Source organism: Haemaphysalis longicornis, unplaced genomic scaffold, assembly GCF_048455015.1.
Source record: "Haemaphysalis longicornis isolate Haplotype H1 unplaced genomic scaffold, Haemaphysalis longicornis Haplotype H1 scaffold_33, whole genome shotgun sequence".
In the NCBI taxonomy this organism is placed as follows: Eukaryota; Metazoa; Arthropoda; class Arachnida; order Ixodida; family Ixodidae; genus Haemaphysalis; species Haemaphysalis longicornis.
This window is the reverse complement of record NW_027526346.1, coordinates 1,174,656-1,196,034: the sequence shown is the minus strand read 5'-3', so window position 1 is coordinate 1,196,034 and position 21,379 is coordinate 1,174,656. Positions and strand designations below refer to the sequence as shown.

Here is a 21,379-nt window from a genome sequence, read left to right as displayed (position 1 = left end):
TGCTAGGGCCTCTCTTGTTTATTATATTTATTAATGATGTTGTTAATGTCATCTCTGGAACTACTGTAAACATACGTCTGTATGCCGATGATTGCGTATTTTAAAACTGCATTACTACTTCTCAAGACCAGTTAATACTCAACAACGTATTCTCCTTATTCTGAGATTGGAGTTTTACGTGGCAAATGCCCATAAATTACAAGAAAACTGTAGCTATGACTTTCTCAAATAAAAAACAGCCTCTCAGTTTCAGTTATAACTACAGTGGGTGCACCCTAGCACATGTAAGCGAATTCAAGTATCTCGGTGTAACCTTTTCAACTGACCTTAAATGGGGCAAACATGTTGATCAGAAAAGCTCTCAAGCTCTAAGGAAACTTGGTTACTTAAACCGTAGATTGAAAAACTCGAATAAAGATTGCAAGTTAACTGCCTGCAAGACATTAGTGAGACCGATGCTGCAGTACGCCTACGTGGTTTGGTCGCCTCATCTTGAACAAGCTAAAAACAGGTTAGAATCTGTGCAGGAAAAGGCTATACAGTTCATTTTTAATCGTTATGATCGAGACTTCTCCCCGTCTTCACATGCACACTTGTTGTTAGTTCCTTCACTAGAACACCGCCGTACGCGTGAGAGTGTTATCTTGTTGCACAAGACTGTACACAAAACCACCCACGTTCAGGCGCCGTTATCTTTCGCTGATGTACCAGTCCGCAGAAAACGTAGTACAGATGCTTTGAACCTTGTACCGTTCAGGTCTCGTTTGGATTGTTTCAAATTCTCTTTTCTTCCGCGCGTCGTGGAACTGTGGAACAAGCTTGATGGTGATTTGCGTAGACTGAACACCGTAGAGTTCGAGAAAAACTTTAGGTGTTAGCCACAAAATTTGTGTGCACTATTGTTTGCTTCTGTATTGTTGTTGGATTTTTCTGTACCCGCTCCTGCAATGTCCCAGGCATGGGACAGCCGTATTTGCAAATACAGAAAAAAATTATTTCTTTCAGCCGCTTTTAGTAACATAGTTGAGCTCTCTGCTTCAACGCAAGCTTTGTTGTGTTATCACCTGTCTGGCCGCCACCACCTCCACGCTATCGTCTGCAGCAATGTTACAATTTTATGGCCTGATCACAGAAAACGGCTGTCGCGACCATTGCTTGTATGACGCATAAGGCCAACGAAACGCTACGCCCGATAAATCAGGAGTGTAAACATGTCGCCGATTCACTCATTCGTCAAGCTCGACTTCAATCAAAGCAATAACAGGTGCTATTCTTTGTTATTTATTTTTTTAGTTCGATCATGTGACCAGCATATTACTAGGACTGTGGACAAATGCCGTGCATTGGGTTCTCTTTTTCATGGACAGGCTTGTACTGCTCTCTTATGTCACTGTAACGCCAAAAAATAATTTTTATTTTATTGCTAAATATAAAAACATACGGTACTTGATTTGTGTGTTCTATGATCGCTGACTTGGAAACCGTGAAACTATTATTTCTTTCGCAAGAAAAAATGCACTAAACCGCTTGTCATGCGAAACTGCACCTTCTGTAAATTCACGGGATTTTCAGGGCATCGAACTTCGGTGAAATTTTTTGCCCTATTTCACGGGGACAGTAGCCACGATATTAAAGCTGTTACGTAAGGTTACGTCCCTTTTCGACAGGCTGAAGTTGCGATGTCTGGCACGATCCTTCCCGCCAACTGGTTAAATTACGTCACTCTTGTTCACCCAATCACAGAGAGGGTGTGACATACAAATCGTATTGTTCTTGAATAGCAAAGACAGGCGTACCTTGTCATGTCCGGTGTATTTAGCCTATTTTTTCATTCCCGGCCAGGAATTATGCGCTTTGACTAAAGATTAATAAGGAAAAGTTTAGAACTGGGGCCCGTAAACGTCATAAAACGTCAAAATGACGAAAGCACGCACAACCGCTCTGTCAACCGGAAGCACGTGACCAAAATGAAAGCCAATCAGAAATAAACTTCCGGCAAATTCACAGTTCACTGTACTTTGTGCAATCGAGAATGGGGCCCTAGATTGCGGATTCGTTCGCCGAAAGGCTGGCATTTCGCGTATTCAAGCTTGATTTATTTCGAGGTGCTTTAAGTAAGGAGTGAGAATTCTAGGTGCCGCTAGACACTCGTTGAAGACGAGGAAAAAATTGTTTCCACGGTATATCATGCACAACATTCTTAACTAAGTTTCCTTTTACACCCTCTTTCCGGAAATAAGTATTTTGAAGTCCTCACATTTTTAACCAGTTTAGCCCTGGCGTACTGGCGTACCCTGGCGTATTTTGGCACGTACCCTCCTTGTGGGTACGTGCCAAAATATTTGAGGACATCATCATCATCATCATCATCATCAACCAGAAATATTTCTATGCATGCTATACCGAACCTAAACAAACCAGGGGCATCAAACTTGGTTTGACCTTTCGTGATTTACAAACCAAGGTCCGCGCAGGATGGCTCGGTGGTCATTGTCTGAGACGGAATACTGGCGCTCTTTTGGGCGAGTAACAGGCCCGGCACCAAAAAATTGCGCGTGCCAGCTCACTCAAGGAAGGGGTAGAAGAAGAAGGATGATGTCTTGGCAAGCTGTGGCGCGTCTGCTGATCGGCCTTCTACCCCTGTCCTTCGCCCAGCATGGCGTGTTCGAGTAAGTGCCATGCTAGGCGCCTGCTCTACTTTTTTCCCCGCGTTAAAGGCTTCGGTAGTTTCCGGACAATAGTTGCACTGGTGCCATAGCTGCTTTTGTCCAGCACCGTCGGTACGCGTGACGATTCTGCATTCCTGGAGCAATGATTGCCAATCGGTGTATTGGTATCTTTGACGAATGAGGGCAAGCAAGGGCCTTCCGTATGATTTCAGCAGATCAGTGTAACACGCACTCCATGACATGTCGTTTTGGATAAGTATAAGCCATTTGGAACTCCCGGTCTGCCACTAAACCCTCCCAAAAATCTAGAAGCACTCACTTATTTAAACAATAAATAGCAATAATTTATGGAAACATGTTCGCGCAAAGAACGTTACCATTGAATAACCAAGAACCGAGTTCACAGGCGTCAACGCCAGAGACTGTATTCAACGTCGGTAATGCTCAAAGTGAACCACTAGGTGGGTATAGTTGTGTGCTCGTTGCTTAATGCGGACTGCACGTAGTCCTAGTAGCACGAATGTATACGTAGCCGTTGAGGAGAGGAGGAATCCCGCTCGTATGTACTTCTCCCTTTTCAAATCAAGGTTTATTGTCCTCCCTGATTCCGTTATACGCCAATACGCCGTGCAGGAAAGCCAACTTTTTCTGACGATGATGATGAATGCTCGGGGCTGAATTTAAACGAATAAACGCTTCCTGTGGCTGGAATCGAACTTGGGCCCCTCCCATTATGAATCCGGCATCTATCCGATTGCTTCATTTCGACGCGGTCGAAGCGAACGCAAAGTGGCAGGTAGCTTTTCATGCCGTACACCCCAGACTTAAACGTTAAGCCTACCGAGTGCCCACCGGAGAGGTGCTGAGGGTATTGTACAACACTGGTGCGTTCCTCCAGAGTAGCACATACTCGCAGTGTGTGATTGGCCTACCAAAGAATTCATTACGAGAATTATTTGTGTTCAACCATCTTAAATGAGGGGGCGCATACATTTTTTAGGCTGCCCTACGCATAAAATGCGCAGGAAAGTTCTGTTTTCTTGACGTGCGCCACCAAAACTCGTAATTGATAATACTAGCCTTAATAAAAGGTGCATGGTTTTCTAGGGGCACACTGAAATGAGTTCGTCGAAACTTCATTTAGGGCTGCTCGTTGCTGGTTACCCTATTGTAGCCCAAATAAAACCGAGTACAAGAACTCTCGTAATAAATTGGTATTCGGTTTGTCAGTGAAATGTTCGTCGCTTTTTCATGGGGGCAGGAAACACCATGAGCCGTTCACGAATTCAACACCAACTTTCGCAGGGACGTAACACTTCTTGGAAATGCCATTTCGTGCTATCTCAACGTTGAAAAAATTGTTTTAACATATTTTAGCGTTTTATAGACTGATTGTCAGTTTACACACTGGTTGTTCAGTTTAAAGGTGTCATTAAGACAAAATTTAGCCTTGTACTGCTTCTAAGGACTACTTTGCGAAAACTCTCTATTCAAACCACCAAAGATGTTTTTAACCAAAAAAACATAATGAATGCCGAAAAACTTTCAAATTACGCCTGAAGTGACTCAATATGGGTACGAATGACGTAAAATGCGAAAATACTGAATGCATAGCCATCAATAAGGACTTCTGGGTTATAGCTACAACACTGGGAGCGTACTGGCCAGGAGGTTATGCGGTGTTTGTTTTACGCGTGTATCCCAAAACAATTAAAGACGTTCCACGCAGCGTGAAGCAGTCGGAAGGGCAGAGCAGTGATTCGCCGTAACGGGCTGTAGCGCAGTTATCGGCTCACAGCTACCACCCATACGGCTCTTCGCCTGCCGGTCCCACTCCTGTCTTGATGAATGGGAAGGAGGTTTGTCCAATGCAATTGAAATTTCCCGCCTGAGGAGTGCTCGCGCGCCCTCTGCCTGGAACAGCGGGAGCGGGAGTTATGTTCATTTTTGCTTGCGCAGTTTGGAACGAGTCGTTTTTGGCGGCCACTTTTTTGGCTTACTATCAATCAGACCAACACAACAGGCATTCCCAACTAAATGGACATGCGGGCGCCGGTTGTATTCACAAATTTTGCCTCAAATGTACCTGCGGTTTTCTTTCGGCTAAACAACGGGGAGATGTGCGACAAGCTCCAGCGGTTCACGAGTTTCAAACGGTTATGATTATACGAACCGCTTGTTTTTCTTTGCCTCGGTGTTACGCCGTTACGGTACCCCGTGGGGCTCTGCTTGTGTCCGCAATCTCGCTGCGCCTCCTGATTCCGACCGTTGCTTGACATGGAACAGCGTGACAGCGAGCGAGCTACGGCGAGTAGGCGAGAAAGAGCTCTGCACATAAACCTTGTAATGGCGACGGCAGTCAGAAGGAAGTTCGCGGGCTGCCCGTGGACAGTCCTGGGCCGGGAAATCGAATATGCTCAATGTGTTAACTGCACCTTATCATTTAAGGGAAATAATTAAATTGAAGTAACACACTTTTGCCCCTGGGTAGTCTTTCTTGGCGGTGTCTTGGCTGATCGGCCGCCCATGACACATGCAAGGTTCTTTCAAAACGCAGACGAGTTGCTAGAAAGAGTTTGTAGAATCGCTACTGCTTACTCTGTTTTCCTCACATATTCATTGGTTTGGCGTGGGCGATAAAATGGAGTGATTGTTAGGGGGAGAAAGCTGTCTTTTTAATGAAACGTACGTTTATTTTGTGTTTTAAACCACGTCCGACTTGTGTGTTTGTGCATTACCTTCTTACAGGCCCTTTCTCGACCCGCTGACTGAGCCGGCTCACCCGTCTCCCCGGCAGGTGTACAATAGTGGCGAGCGTCCACTTGGCGCCATGGACGCCAAGGAAATGTCGGGAGGCGCGGGCTTCGGTGCCGCCTGCAGCCACGACGCACAGTGCGCGCAGGGGCTCGTCTGCACCAGGTGGGTGCGACATGTGCGTGTCACCCATCAAGGGATAGCAGAGGCACGCAGAGAATCCACCTCTCCGGACAAGCGAGAAGAATGTTTGGGGGGCGAAGGGCCTGTGTGTGGAGGTGGAAGAAAAAACACCTGTGGTGTGCGTAGTTCTCAGTGCTACTTGTAGTTACTCGCCTTCTGTATTGCATATGAAAGGCGTACGTTGTGGGACATGCGCAAGCATGCTAGAGAGAATCCGTTGTCTTTTAGAGAGACAGAAGTGAGGACGAGAAGGCCGGTGTTGCTATATTCTGCTCCCGCCTTTCAGCTGGGGTATTTGCAATTATATCAAGGTCTTTTGGAGCCCTGGTGGGAAAGGCATACAGCGGACACCTTTCGTATGGGGTTGCAGATGGCAGGCTAGTTTTGGCATCTGCCGTAGCGCTGACGCCCTTCATTCGTCTATATTTGGGGGTTCTGCGCATGCTGCCAAATAGTTTTGAATGCACCCGGAGCAAGAGAACAGCTTTCTGGATGTTTACTCTACCTATTGGCGCGTCAACCTGAACGAATTCATTCATTCAGTCTTTCCTAGATTGTTTAGTGCATGCCCCGAAACGATTCAATGGTGGCGCATCTGTTGCAGCGCACACTGCTTGTCGCATACATTCGTGCCTATAAACGTTGCGCAGTACATCACTGCGACTCTATGCCGCTTTGGGGGTGTGTGACGTGGGCAGAATAACACCAGCAACTCTCAGTTGCCCCACGTAGCCTAGGCACAATGTCACGCTTTCATGTATGACAATATGGCCGCTACCCGGAGCTTGATACACGATCACTAACTTTTTAAAGTCGTTCTTGTTGACCTTCCACTTGAAAGCCTCACGATAAGACTAACATAAAATGTTTCGGGTTAAACTGCTCTAACCTTCAAGTTCGACCTTACAGCATGCCAAGCAACGCCTTGCTACTCGCTCCTTCAGACGCTAGTACAGGTGGACGATACTATACCTCAAAGGGGAGCCTGAGGATTATCATCGGGCCAACACATACTTACGGCACCCCCTACTGCTGCATATCCATCTTAGCGCAAGCCAGTTTTAAAGTAAAATTTAAAATCGCCCATATGGAGAACGATTTTCTGCGTTCGGTAACTCTTCCGAGGTACGCTTAGCAGCGCCTAAGTTCTTTGTTCCAGATTTTGCTCGCTGCACACACGGGGAGAGGGAAAACGTGAGGAAAATGGAGGAGAAAGCCCGTTTAGAGGGAAATGATGCGAATTTACAAAATCAAAGGTTTCGCTTCATCACACGGCTAAGTCACATTTTCAGAGAAGGTAGATTTAAATATTTGAATGAGCTTACCACAGTGCTTCAGTATTTGTTTCGAGCGACCGTGCCTAAGCGATTGCGCCGCTCCTACGGCCATGAGGGCAGAGGGCCCTTCTCTCTAAAACGCTTACTGATGCGGCTCGAGTGTCTCCGACGTGTTTGGAGATGTCGAGCGGAACGTCTTAAGCGGTGATAACAGCGCTGCCATGCTCATGACCACTTGCACGCGCATAATTGCAGCTTAAAATAAAGGTGAATACAGCCACCCCGCAACTCAATCGGCAGAGTATACCTGGCGTATTGCTCGACGGATACAAATTCGGCGCACCCGTTCCTAGCCGCTTCTCATCAATCTGCCGATGAATCTACCCACGCAGGTCTGAACAAGAAGCTTCTCGCTGCGTGTGCTCTCCGGCGACTCCCGTCTACATCCAGCGCGCTGGCGTCGGCATGTGCGTCCGCGGTGAGTACACACCCCTTCGCAATAGCAAAGGGACCATGGTTGAACAGAAATATACACCTAACTAGAAGAAAGCTTTTTGAGGGTAGCTCAGTGGAGCCGAAGAATGTAATCGATCCATGGCGTACGACACCTGTTGCGAGGCTCCGTTATTCCTTTTTGGTAAAATTATTGCGTGCAATGTGACAAGTGTAAGCCTATTTTCAGGTGTTTCAGCTTACTTCAAATTATATTCGGTACTACCCGAAGGTGACATATGGGCAAGGCAAGCGGAATCACATCAAATGGAGCAGTGCCCGCGGCTACCCATTATAAGCTGGTAAATGGTAAAAAAAAACTGCTGTAGCCGCCACTGAATTGCACCTTTAAGCTCGATGTTGTTTTCGTGCAAGTTGTCGGTACCCAACACCTCACACGAAATTCGGTAGTGCTGAACTTTGTATTAGTCAGTGCCGCATAAGATAGATGGTTCCCGATGTCACATGGCATCGGGGCACACAACATGAGCCAAGGTGCCACAGTCGGTAGCCGTCTACAACTGAAGATCCCCGCACCCTAAGCAAACTGTGAAGGGGCTTATTCTTCTGCTGATGAGATGGTTATGCAAAGAGAATCACAATTCAGGTTTCATCGAGATTCGTTCTTCGTCACAAGATCAGCGCAAAGGCAAAGTACATGAGAACATTGAACTCCATACCAGTTGATATATACCAGCCTACTAGTCCAGACGTTCTTGCTTGTTGTGCCATGTCTGTTACACTAGTTAAGTAACGAATGCTTCTTCAAACGGGATTGCAGGCGGGACTTATGGCACAAGGCCAAGTATGAAACAGCGCGATAAACACGTAAAGACATGCGAGGAGAGCGCTGTATCCGCGTGCCTTTTTCTGTATTCCGGTTTTTCTCCAAATTTTTCTAGCAAACAAATATTTCTTCGACGGCATTATGATGGTCCTTGATCGAGTCGAATGTCTCTTCAGGATGACGGATGTGATCTTCCCAAATGCACGCACATGCGTGCATTGTGAACGTGTGGTTCACATATAAGGTGTATACATGTCGGTGCCTAATCTCAGGCACAGATCTTTTATGTACATGCGTAACTTTTCTATATCTCCGCGGGTGCGCCCACTGCGCGTTTGGCGTAGCGCGTCTGACTCCGCCTTTGCTCTGCAGCCAAGTCGCTGTACGAGTCGTGCGTAAGCAGCGCCGAGTGCAGCGCGAACAACCCCAACGTGCAGTGTATCGACTTCCTCTGCTACTGCCCGCTGCCCTTCGTCCTCACCGAAGATCATCGATGCCTGCCGCGTGAGTCGTCAAACTCATGACGCCAAAGGATATGCAAGACGTCTTTAAAATATAGTGTTTTTAGAGAGGGTCCTCGAGGTGACTAAGTAAGGAAATAATTGGAAATGTCTCCTCTGAAAAGTTGTGCGTATTAGGTCCGTACACGCAAACTACCTCAGCCAAAAAAAAAAATTTGTTGCTTTTTTCTGTGGTTAATGTCTAGCGACAAATAGAAAAAAATCCTGCAGAAATTCACAGAATTGTCGTTTAATGCGTCGCATTCTTATACCGCTTGTCTTGAGAGTGAGTTTGTTACACCCACGTTTTTGTTTTTTCGACATCCTCTACGACCGATTGTCCACACTTACGTTTTTTTAACGATTAGAAGTTGACCATTATACTGTTTGCCATATTCTGTAATTGCTTATTTTTGTTATTTTTCAGTTTCCAAAATTTCTTTCTACCACGTATCTGATTTACGCATATATAGCGATTATAAGTGAAACTTCCGCGAAACATGCATTATTGTGGAATTACCATGCATTACACGTTTTTTCAGTTTCGTAATTTTCGTAATTTTTTTAATATTTTTCCTATTTTGTAGTTTTTCAAACTTTCGTCCGACAATTTATATCATTTACGTTAATATAACGATTATATTAACAACTTTCCCGAAATCTGCGTTATTGTTGAAATGCAGGGTGTGACACGGTTCGCCAGTTTCCGTGATAATTTTAAATTTTTTATATTTTTAGTTCACATCAATTTTATCCACTTACGCTATTATAACGGTTCCACGTAAAACTCTCTGGAAATCTGCATTGTTGTGGAAATGCCATGCGTTATACGTTGTGCCACATTCTGCATTTTTAATTTTTTTTTCATTTATGAGTTTTCGTAAACTCGTCCGACGTATTATCTACATATACGTTATTATAAGGATTGCATGAGTAACTTTCCCTGTATCTGCTTTATTGTGGAAATGCTGGGCGCTACATGGTTCGCCAGTTTCCGTAACCATTTCAATTTTTAGTATTTTTTAGTTTTTAATAAGTTTGTTCGACCAATAATCTCCATTTACGCTATTATAACAATTACAGGTGAACCTTTCGCGAAATCTGTAATAATGTGGAAATGGCGTGCGTTATAAGTTTTTCCATTATGAGTATTTTTTGGACTTTACTTGTTTTTTCACAAAATTTTGTGTGACCAGTTATCGCCAACAAGCTATTATAGCGATTACAGGTTCAACTTCCGTGATCACGGAAGTTGAACGTGTAATCGCTATAATAGCTTGTTGGCGATAACTGGTCCAACTTCCGTGATATCTGCATTTTTGTGGAAATGCCGGGCTTTAGACGGCCCTGGCTGTGGGGGTACTCGACAAAAATGCTACACATTAAACGGATTGACAGCTCTTGGGGAGTTGGGGTATCCCGCATTACTTTATGAATCTGGCTAATGCAGCTAATTATGTGTCCTGGTGGGGAAATTCTCCGTACTATGTGATCTCGGTGTGGGTTCAACAGAGGTGGATTCAAGGTGCGGGCGACAGGGTCGGTGGAAGCCTTCTTCCTTAACCTCCTCTAACCTAGCACTGCCAAGTTTGCCGTCCGTTATCGCATTCCCTGTACTGTACATCCCGTGTCACTACCCCCTATCGGATGTTGGTGTAGATCCGCAACTCGCTCTAGGGAGAAAGAATCTGTACTACTAGGCATCGCAACGCAGAGTCTTATACCTGCAAAACCCCTTTCCTTCTAACATACGCGACGGCTACCGGCTGCTCTGTCATCTGAAGGTGCGAAACGATGAGGACTGATGGCAGGAATACATGGCAGTATATTCGCTGCTAATGGGGACCACTGATGGTAGAATAAGTATTCAAATAAGGACACCAGAGATGCTCGATAACGACCCTCTTTAATAATATTGACTGTGAGAAGTCAACCAATGATTTAGGAAAACGAATGCTGCTCCACCGAACCTGATGACTGCACTGAGCAGAAATCATGCTTTTTATGATAGCGAGTGCATTCTTAAGCTTGTATGCTCAAGGCGGAATCTTCAGTGTATGCCAAGGTTTATTTTGGAGTTTAACATCTGATTAATTGCGAGCGTTGCCTGTTATTAAAGAAACGTTTGCAAGCAGTAGCACGACACGTCTGACGTGCACGAAATGCCGAAATAAGCGGGCAAAACACACCTTATTATGGTGCTGCTGGCCTAACTCAGCTTTACGCACTGAGATCCCAGTAGAGTTCGTTTGCAGCCCCCGGTTCTGGCTCAGTGGCTGCCGTCGTGATGCCCGCCGTGTTTCTCGGACTGGTTGCGGCACTAGGCGCGGTGTACGCATACTACAGGTACGTCTGTTATATGGCCGGCATTATTCGTACACATTGTAGCGATCCACGTGTATTCCCCTGCAGCAATCCTGGTCTTCATAGGACGTATAGCTGTGGGCTACACAAAGCCGTATAGCTGTGGGCCTCGCAGGCCCGATTCAGTTTATTTGCTGAGAGAGGTTTTCCAGCCTAAAATAGGGCCATCTAATTGGGGTACGTTCTACCTTCCCAGCGTCCTCTGAACAGAAGTAATACGGCAGTCAAAATCCGTGGCTTACGGTCTAATATACTTCTCAGAGTAAATTAGCATCGCACGTTAGTTAGAAAGGATATTGCGACTGGATGCTCAGACAGCGGATGCTTGTGCGATCGTCTGCGCCACACATTTTTATCCGCAACAGGATTTACCACGACGGTACGGCCCGTCCCCAGCCGGACGTTGTGGCAGTGGAAGCTACGCTGGATGTGCCACCCGCAGTGCCACCACGTGTGCCCGAGCCACGCTACATCCGCCGGCCTGGAGCAATGCCTGCAGCTCCTCCGTGTCCAACTACGGCTCCTGAGGTTCGTACACATAACTGGTAGAAAATATTTGGATGATTGATTCTAAGCAATGGCAGGTAGACTGCGCCTACCTTTATGACAGTGTGCTAGTCCCCTTTCAGAGACAGTCTAGAACAGCCTAGGGAAAAGGGTGGAGCTACCAAGAAGCTCGAAGGACCGTCTCTTGCGTGCCTTATTTTCGCTTCCGGCAAGCTTTTACTTTGGTGCGAATTGGACCGGATAGCTTCAAAAACATTGCCAAAATTGTGTGCCGTTTCTTCTTTGAAAGCTGATCGCATATCCAGATATTGCAAAAAAAAAAAAAAAACAAGCGGTTCTTTAGGATCCCAACGGTGCGGGAGAATGTTGGGATACACTATAGAGCGTTTCAGTAATCACCGGAATGAAACCGTCACTGAAAGTTTTCTCCGACGTATCAGATTTCTTTTCCCTTTAAGGACAAATTAAAATGCCTAGTGGATTACAGCGTTGCGATAGGGATATGCGGCCCTACATTTTGAGGTGGAAAATGCGTTATGAAGCTTTGTGGTTTACTACATAGATGTATTCCTATTTTCTTTCCTAGATTCCAAGTAGTCCCGGGAGAGATGGGACCGACTATCCCAAGAACCCTACACCGCCGTCAGAACCGATGCCAAAAAGCCGAACGTCCGACGTACTATCGATAAAAGGCGCCACGAGTGACCCCTCCACCGAACAAGATATTAAACCTTCAAGTCCGGGTAAGGATTTCTTGGCTTGAGTAAGGACGCATTAATACAGTTAGTGGGTTCTGGTAGTTATAAGATGCTGCTATGTAGAACAGGTGGAATACTCTCTCCCTCCCGTGTACTGACCGAGCCCAATGCTGCTTAGCTTCGGTGATCGGGCGAGAAGAGGGGCATTCAGCATGGTATGGCGGATGGCCAGGTGGAATACAGATAGCCATTCATTCGTTTAATATATTCTCTAACGCCAAAGCGTAAAAAATGGTGGTGGCCTACGTGAACAGAAACTATACACCTGAGGGAATGTAACGTGGAAAAAACGCGCTTAAGTGCTAAAAGTGTGATAGAAAGGACACCGATCACACATAAGCGGCTGTGTTTGCAAAATCAAATCTGGCAGACACCTGCACGCACAAGAAACATTCAAGCGGAGTCCCTGCAGCAGACCAAAAATAAAAAAAAAGTCGACTAGCAGTTCGCGAGAACTTCAGTGGTGTAATAACGTGGTGTTTTCAGCGAGAAACAGGTCTTGCATGAATTGTAAAAGACAGTTATGTGTGCCGATAAGTGACGTAAGCTTCCTGCTGAGCATGGATTCAAGAAGATCGAAAATAATAGTCAGCTGAACATGTTACAATGATGGTAAAAGGAACAAAATTCACAAAAAATATAATTTTTCCCACGAGCACAAGGCAGCTAGAGATAGCCTTGATCAATTAGACGCTATACTTACCCAATGATTAAAGAACAAAACTTACACTGTTACCTGAAAGTAATTTTTAGGTCTGTTTTAGAATAGACTCTTTGGGTTTTGCAACGGTAACAACCCAAGTACTCTAGATTACGAGAAAAATGTCTTACATAAATAATTACTCTACTTATGTGAGATGTTTAGCGCGTTTGGATGGGGCGGAAACGAACATATAAGAAACCTGCCTTAAAGTTATCATATATGCACAGGTGATGTACGCACATACGCACATATACATGAGCAGGGTGCATGATACACTACTTTATTGTAGTCCACGGACGTACCCATTCTTTTCGGACGCGCAAGAGGTTCCATTTAGAAATGTATTGTTTATTCTACACTTAGGTACACCAATGAGGGGAATTGGTCAATTACGTGTTGAAAGCGTGTTTTTTTTTCGAAAAGATTTTTTCAGAGGTCACAGGCTTTAATGTAAAGAACCGAAGACAACCTTGGTGGAAGAAGCAGGAATGAGAAAATTAAAAAAATCACTTACTCAGTCGGCAATTAGTGTAAATAAGGGCAAGATGTGTCTGCTTTTGCACCAAATTAAGTCAAGTGTTCACATACGAGTGCCGCATTCTATCGCACTCGACAGCGGTAGTTCAAACATTAAAATACAGCACTTCTGACAGTTTTATACAGCAAATGTATAATTTACGCCTTTCCAATGGTCCAACTTCGCGTGCGTTGCGCGAAAGCAAACCTATAGAGCATGCAGTGCACTTTGACAAAACGTTTTGACCGATTTTGGACCCCCTTCACGTGGACATCTCGATTCCCTTCGATACGCTGTAAAGGCATGTCCTAATGGAGTGCTAAAAATGTCGAGTACTGCTTTCACTAATAACGATAAGTATGATTTGACGAGATATATTCATCAACTTGGCCTTCTTCGTAGTATGTGCACCGCACAATACATTACTCATGCACATAGTAGGGCTGCATGTAACTTTTTCTCCCGCAGCGCAACTTGCAACAGACCACGGGCACACGTCGGCAGCGGGAGACTGCTCGCCACTGGCCAAGTCGATGGCCGAATCGCAGACCTCCCCCCCTGAGCCGCTGCAGAGAGATGGCCCATCGCTGGCTCCTGCGCAGGAGCAATCAATTGATCTTGGGTGAGTGACAAGGAAACCCAATTTGCTCGAATCGCCTTTCGGAAGTGTTGCGAAATGTAGTTGGGCCAAATTATCTTTAAGTAAAGACGGATAATGATCGAAAATTTACAAAAAATTGCGAGGTAGCGCCAAGCACACGGGGTAGCGGTGAGAAAATTTAGGTTAAAGCTATACAAAGCTTTTATTTGTCTTAGGAATTGATGGCGATGTAGTCTACGCAAGACACATACATGCAAGGCCACACTTTTAATTTGGCCCAATTTGTCTTGAACACGGTGGATATAGTCTACTAAAAAGAATTTTCAAGTGGCAACACGTTTAATCGTGAAGTCCAAATGGCGTTTTTTAAAACTTGCCACTTTGGTAGTTACCGGGTGCTAATAGCAGACACATCGGCACGTTCGATTTGTGTGGTTTTGAGCTGTAGAATGGCTCGCATTTCGAAGACACGCGAAGCCGAGAGTAACGTTTTGTTCCGGGATACCAAGGGTACATGGAGCCCTAGTTGTATAAACGTGTCCTAAAACAAGGCAAATGGGCATGCATACGGATGTGTTGTCTCCCATCCCAGTTGGAGGTGTTCGTAGGTCGTCAGTCTCTTGGTACTGCTCTACCAATTACTTGATTCAGTGAAGGTTTATTTGAGTTATTTTAACGTGTATTCCTTCGATATACAGGGGAAGCCAGAGTATATGCCCCCGTGTGTAACGTCAACCCGAGTTTTGCAAAGGACTTGACCAGTACTGTGAAGTCCATGTAGAGACTATGTATTACGAAACTTGGTTATCCTATGTGATTTCGTGCTTGACCTCTGTTCTCCAAAAATCCACGATTAGCGCGCGACCAAAATAAACGTGCCACGAGACTGTTCCTCAGACTGTGAGCCCACTCAATGGATTCTGTCCGGCAAAGCTTTCTCCTCCGTCTCAACTTTGGTTTCTCTCCCATCCAGCAGCCACCCGTTTCTCTGCACAATCACTTTCCCCCTCTTCTATCTGGCGTCTCCTGTAGTTGCGCAGCGGTCGCAGGGGCAGTGCGCGTCAGGTGTTTAGTTCTCCAACTATGCTGTGAATCGCCAAAAAGGATGTGTTGACAGGCGTATGCTTTCTCATGTGTTTGTCCGGAACGTGTGTGCCCTAATTCGCACTTCCTTGCGGTAATTGCGGCAGAGGACTGTGGTATATTGTTCGTTTCAATGAGAAGTGATAGGAACCTGCACTGCAATATTCTTTTCGCATATTTTTAACGCAAACGTCTTTTATGCCGGGATACACCAACACCTCACTGACGTCATACCAACCGCGGAAATGACATCATGTAAAATGAACTCTACCGAACGCAAGAAAATTGCTCCTTTGACACAATTTGGTCGGAATCTAACCCACAATCTTTTTTTTTCTTCAATGCCGGTCTTCGACAGTAACAAGTGACGAGGTACGATGAAAGGAAAAAATGAACAGTAATGCCGCCAGGCAACCAAGGGCAGGCGTTCTCTTGAAAATTCCCTAAGCACAGTTACAGGTTCAATTTTTACAACCCTTGTGGTGGAGAGATCTTCGCTCTCTGAACTTCAACAAACTGATACACTTTCCCGAAAATGCTGTCGCGTCGGTCGCGCATCTGCATCAAAATGAAGCCAGGCAATCAGCGAACGTCAAATACTGTGCAGGCTTAATTAGCGAAATGACAATGTCAAATGGCACACTGTGTTCTCTATCAATGCACAAAAAACGTGCGCCGTATTGGCTACGTTGAAACTCTCCGAAATGTCTTTTGGAGGTCACCTAAAGGAACACTGCGTCCAAGCAATGAAGAAACACATGCTTCACAGTTTTGGGTTGTCTACAAATGAAGCTGTCAGTACCTCACGGCACTGAGAGGCTCCTTTCTTTCGTCCAAGTTGCTATTCAAAGTGTACCAGTGTGCAATTTAAAGAGGAAAGTCTTTGCTCCAGGTGCAACTTGCATTCGCTTGTCTCCTTTTCCATAATTGTCTCCTTTTCCATACTAAATCCTTCAATTATGAAAAATTGAAGGATTTAGTAAACTACGACATGAAGGGCGGTATCTCTGTATGGTGCGCACCTATCAGTGCGGCAAGCTTTTTTGAAGATGAAGAGTGCATTTGGTCAACATGTACACCTAAAAGCGCCGTCATCACACTTTTCCTTTGTGTTTTTCTTTAATTCATTACTATGACTAAGGCGTAGCCAACCTTAAACGATGCTTTATCGGTGAGGTATAATTTATGTGTAGTACGCATCCGCACCAGAATAGAGAACTCGCTGGAGAGGACGAGCGTGCGTTCCTTACAAAAAAAAACAGACACTTTGGGTCTCGACTTTTCTGAGTGCAGATGCCTGTTTCCTGAGATCGGCTGGCCATGCAGGCTGCCAGTGTATACTACACCAGAAGAACATAACACTTTATTTGGTGGCAGATTCAGTGAGAAGCCTTATTCGATACCGGAAAGCCTCAAACCCGACGGGTGGCTTTGGTGCACCGATCTAGATGCAATGATGGCGGGCAGTTGCGCAACTCTACCTTCCAACGAGAAGTATACAAGTCAACTCTAGCCCCTGTAAAACCCTTAACCGCTCTTCTATTGGCTTTAGCTCCACCGTCCCCCGTATCATCTGTAGTTTACTTAGGTATCTTTTTTGGAAACATTGGGTTTAGCAGGACAAGCAGGGTCATGTACACTCATTGTTGCTCCTAGTGTCACCTAGTCTTACGCTAGTGTCACCTAGTGTCATTGTCTTGTGTCTCGGTAGAAATGGCAGTGGACCCCAAATTATCTTGAGGGTGACTTTTTTCTTGAAATCCGTAACCGCGAGTTTTATATAGGCTCTGCTTGAAAGCGTATGTGTTTTTGCGGAACTTCTTTTATTGTCCTCAATTTAATTGCTGCTATACAATATCACCTGACTTTTAATGTCAAGTAATTTGCTTTGCAACGTTTTAACCCCTATTTCAGATAGCTTGAGCTTGTATCTGCTAACAATGGCGGTCAATATTTCACTATATCTTTAGTGCAGCAATATAGTCGCTGAATGACATTTCTATTGCGTTTTTCTCGTCATACAGCTCACTGGACAATCATCTATATTTTTCATGCCCCATTTAATGTGTGTCCCACACTGGGCCTAAATTGGGCCTTGTAACAGTTTCCCAATACAGATTAGCGGGTAAAAGACTACGAGCTTTTGGGCTTCCAAGCACGCACACGGTTTTGTGGTGGTGGACGGTGGTAATGCCTGAGCACTAATTTCAAGAGAAGAAAAGGTTGATTCATCAGTTGAGTGAACTGGGGAACGGAAATAAATAATTGATATAGTTAGGCATCCCTTAAAACATTGTAAAGTACACCCCTGTGCATATTGGCTTTATTTGGGTATGTAACAATGGGCTAGGTTTCACAGTACACAGAGTGTATATAGTGTGCGAACACAACTTGTTTCTCGTTGATGCATTCAGTGCTTTCATGATTATACGGGACAATTTGGTTCCTGGGACTGAAAGAGCGAGTTAAGCGTGCACTGCTGGCGTAGCAAAGTAAAGACAAAACTAAAAGAACAAGGGTCCCCTCTTCTCAGTCTCGAAAACAACGAGCTGTCACTGGGGCTTACTCATATATCAGATGTTTGGGACATTCAAAACGCGAGCAGGTCAGTTCCCATTCCTGCTTCTCCTGGGAATTGAGGAGCGCTGGGTGCTAAGCGCAATCCAAAACGGCGTGGCGTGCAGGATAAGGAGTTTGACAAGAGGTCATTTTTAGAGAGAGATGAGGTATACGAGTGGCTATTCAAGTATATTTGACGTTGCATTCTGCCACAAAGGCGGTCATCGTAACGCTGACGTGGTTTAGGAAGGAGGAAAAGAAAATTTAGAAGATATTGCTCAGAGGATATCTCTGGTGCTGCGACATAACAAGTGTGTCGGATAACGATTTGCGTTCATTCCCACCATTCTCATGTGACGTCGAGGTGTTGTTTGTCCAACGGATGAAAATGCATGTGCTCGTAGAATGCATTCAAGCGAAAGAGTGATCGCCTTCACACACCGCCAAATACAAATCTGCAGTCACTATCTACAACAGTGAATACACGCACGCGGGGCCACGTCAGAAGAATGGCCCAGACGGCCACTGCAAACGCGTGGTAGGCATTGTCTATTCTTTCTCATTTAAACGGGTACCGCGCAACATAATCGAATCTGGATAGTTTTCAGTGGCCAAACTCTGAATTTGGCATTGCTCGAGCCGTAAGCGTGAACATTTTACTCCTGAACTTCTTCTGGCTGCTTTCTTTATTTAGCTGTTCTGTCCGTCGCTTTTATACGTTTATCGGTAGTTTATCGTTTATTGTAAAAATATAACCCGCATCTGCATTCCATTTTAAATTCAGGACCTGAGCCTTCTGTTTTCGTTTCTAGAATGCCGTTCGCGTTTACTTTGCGCTGAATTTTTTATAAATTGACGAGCCGTTCTACCATGGAACGTACTTGCAAAAGACGGAAATGCTTTTGAAGACTACAGTTTTCGTTCGAGTTAAACACGAAATTTTTGGTGTGTACGTGATTCACTTGATATACCGCATTCTAGCCAGGTTAAATAAACTTGCGCCAAGATATCATTTAAAGGAGTTTCGAAGGCATCTGATGCTTCTAGAACTCCAAAATTTGATTTCGCGTTTCAATGCCACGTAAATTTCCCACCGGGATCATTCATTATACACTCTTCAAAAGAGTTTGAATTATACAAAAATATGTTCCACTGGTACTAAATTCTTCTCGTAAGAAGTACCGCACCCGCCGCGGTGGCTCAGTGGCTAAGGAGTTCTGCTGCTGAGCACGAGGACGCTGGTTCGTTTCCACACGGCGACGGCCGCTCTTGTAATGGAGGCGAAAAGCAAAAACAACTGTGTGAACTAGATTTTGGAGCACGTTAAAGATCCCCAGGTGGGGCAATATAATCCGGAGCCCTCCACTACGGCGCGCCTCATAGCCTGTGTTGCATCGGGCGTTAAACACTAAAATCAATCTATCAATCCGTCAGTCAGGATGTACCGCTAATCCCTTCCCTTGTGTGCCGGCAATAACCCGGCATTTCCTGTGCGTACCCAGTTCACTCGGAAGACTGCTATTTTTTTTATCAAACTGCCGAAAGAGCCCTGCCGTTCTGCCACAGTAGGTTAACGGTGGAGTAGTTCGTTTGGTTTTGAAACTTATCGTCCTGGGTTCGAGCCCTAACTATTCCAATGTTTTTTTAATATCCGTGATTTACTGTGGAATGCCCTCTCTGCTCAATTCTGAGCATTCATGTTGCAAAAAGAGTGGGTTGTTATCTTTTAGGTCCCTTGGAGATGGGGCCGCGCATGTCACCACGCTTATTGAGCGTTTTGCATTCCACCAATATTACCCATTTTGCAATGGCATATCGCTTGGAGGTAGGATACGAGGTAGCGCGTCTTATCACGATTGGGATACGGCGAAGTGTTCTATTTGGGGGGCGCAGGTCTTGCCCATGGCGCGCCCTGTCACGATCCATGACACCGGAGGAAAAAACAAGCCTTCCACGTGCAACGAGTCCAGTGATCTTGAGAGCTACCGCCAGTAATCCGAGCTCGACCAGTGGTCACGCGGCTGCTATGGCGAGTCCGTCCGGCGAACTCCGGATGATTGCCGCTCCCACTGCCGCAAAGCGGTAAGTGTTTCCCACCCTAGCTGTTTCTCTTCAACCTAATGCATCATTAAAGACCATTGTGCGGTGTGGTGTCTTCACCATTGGGTAGACACAGCAGCTAACGGTGAAAGTCACAAAGAGGATAAGACCGGTGCCCGCACTTTTCAATATTCCGTGGCTTGTCCTTGACAACCGTACACACAGATTTGCCTACCCTAAAGGCGTTGGCTTGGAAAACTAATGCACACATACTAACAGGCTCAAATTCCCAAATAGGTGCACGTTCCATTGGCGTTTCCTTCAGCACAATCCAACGCCCAGCAGATAATACAGTCCCTCATCAGCCTTTACCTACTTAGTGTTTTAGCCTGTAATAGTTCATAAAGAACAGGGTGTTGTTTCTCTTTGCCACAGAGCTTGCAGCCCACGATAAATTAATTTACAGTGGAAGTACTCATTTGATAACCCATACCTCATTCAGTTAACAGTCTGAAATGACACGCTCGTCCATATTGGTCAGGAGTGCATCCTGGGGATGACAAGAAGCTATTTCGGCCTTAGCTGATACATTACGAAGGATTCGTGTTGCCGCGAACCATGCCTCCGGTTTGTTTATTTATGTTCTGATTTTACCCCCCGGCTGCGCCGGTCTGTGTTATCTGTGTCATCTGTGCGCCAAGGGAAGCGCGTGTTCCATTCTTTCATTCTACGCCACCTGTGTTACCTCTTCTGATAGGGAGAGTATTCCGAACTAACGTGAACAGCCTAGAATAATCTTCTTTGTTCTGGGTGTAAATCGACGGTTCCAGAAACACTCGCGCCGAAAGATAAAAGCCTGCAGAGCAGACGCCGCGGCTTTAATTCGAATCGTCGCGCCCGCCTTCGCACGTCACTTTTTTGACTGCTGGTTCGCCGCCTGTATTCTTTAAGTTGTTAGGGGAGCACAAGTTCGCTCCAGTAAACTTGTTTTCCTTGAAGACAACTGCGTCGTATTTGGCTTCGTGACATCTGGTGAAGGTGCGAGGTACAGGAACCCTACGCCCTCGTCAAGGCAACAAGCAAGTGCCACTCGTGCCAGCCGCAGACAGCAAGGTCTTAAGCCGGAGTTTGGACTGCTTTCGGATAACGTGAAGAAAGAAGACGAAGTGACCACCAGCATGATCAACGCACGCACTACCACCAGCACTACCAATCCTGCCCTTGTTCCTCAACAGCCCTGGGAACCACCATCGTACCGCGGATCCCCAGAGAAGACCCTGAGGACTGGTTGGAGAAAGTGGAGCGCATCCGCATCTTTAACAGGTGGGATGACGATGAAACTTTCCGCCACGTTTTCTTCAATTTAGAAGATACGGCTCGAACGTGGTTTCAGAACCATGAAAGCTCCCTAACCGACTGGACTCTCTTTAAGAGCTAGTTCCTCAATACATTCACTACCGTCGTGCGGAAAGAATGAACCGCCCTTTTGTTGGAAACGCGCAGGCAACACCCCAACGAAGGGGTCGTGATCTTCTTTGAGGAGATGAAGCAGCTATTTCTCAGCGCGGACACCAAAATGACGGAA

At 45.6% G+C, this 21,379-nt stretch overlaps 1 protein-coding gene across 1 annotated transcript in view; it reads left to right on the top strand.

The window, feature by feature from the left end:
* Nucleotides 1–2,595: 2,595 nt before the first annotated feature.
* The window catches only part of LOC144177862 (uncharacterized), a 43,915-nt gene continuing 25,131 nt past the window's right edge, over nt 2,596–21,379 (top strand). Inside the window, exons 1-4 of the mRNA XM_077705443.1 lie at nt 2,596–2,669; nt 5,418–5,588; nt 7,276–7,361; nt 8,535–8,666. Coding sequence (XP_077561569.1) covers nt 2,596–2,669; nt 5,418–5,588; nt 7,276–7,361; nt 8,535–8,666 — 463 coding nt within the window. The remainder of the gene's footprint in view (nt 2,670–5,417; nt 5,589–7,275; nt 7,362–8,534; nt 8,667–21,379) is intronic.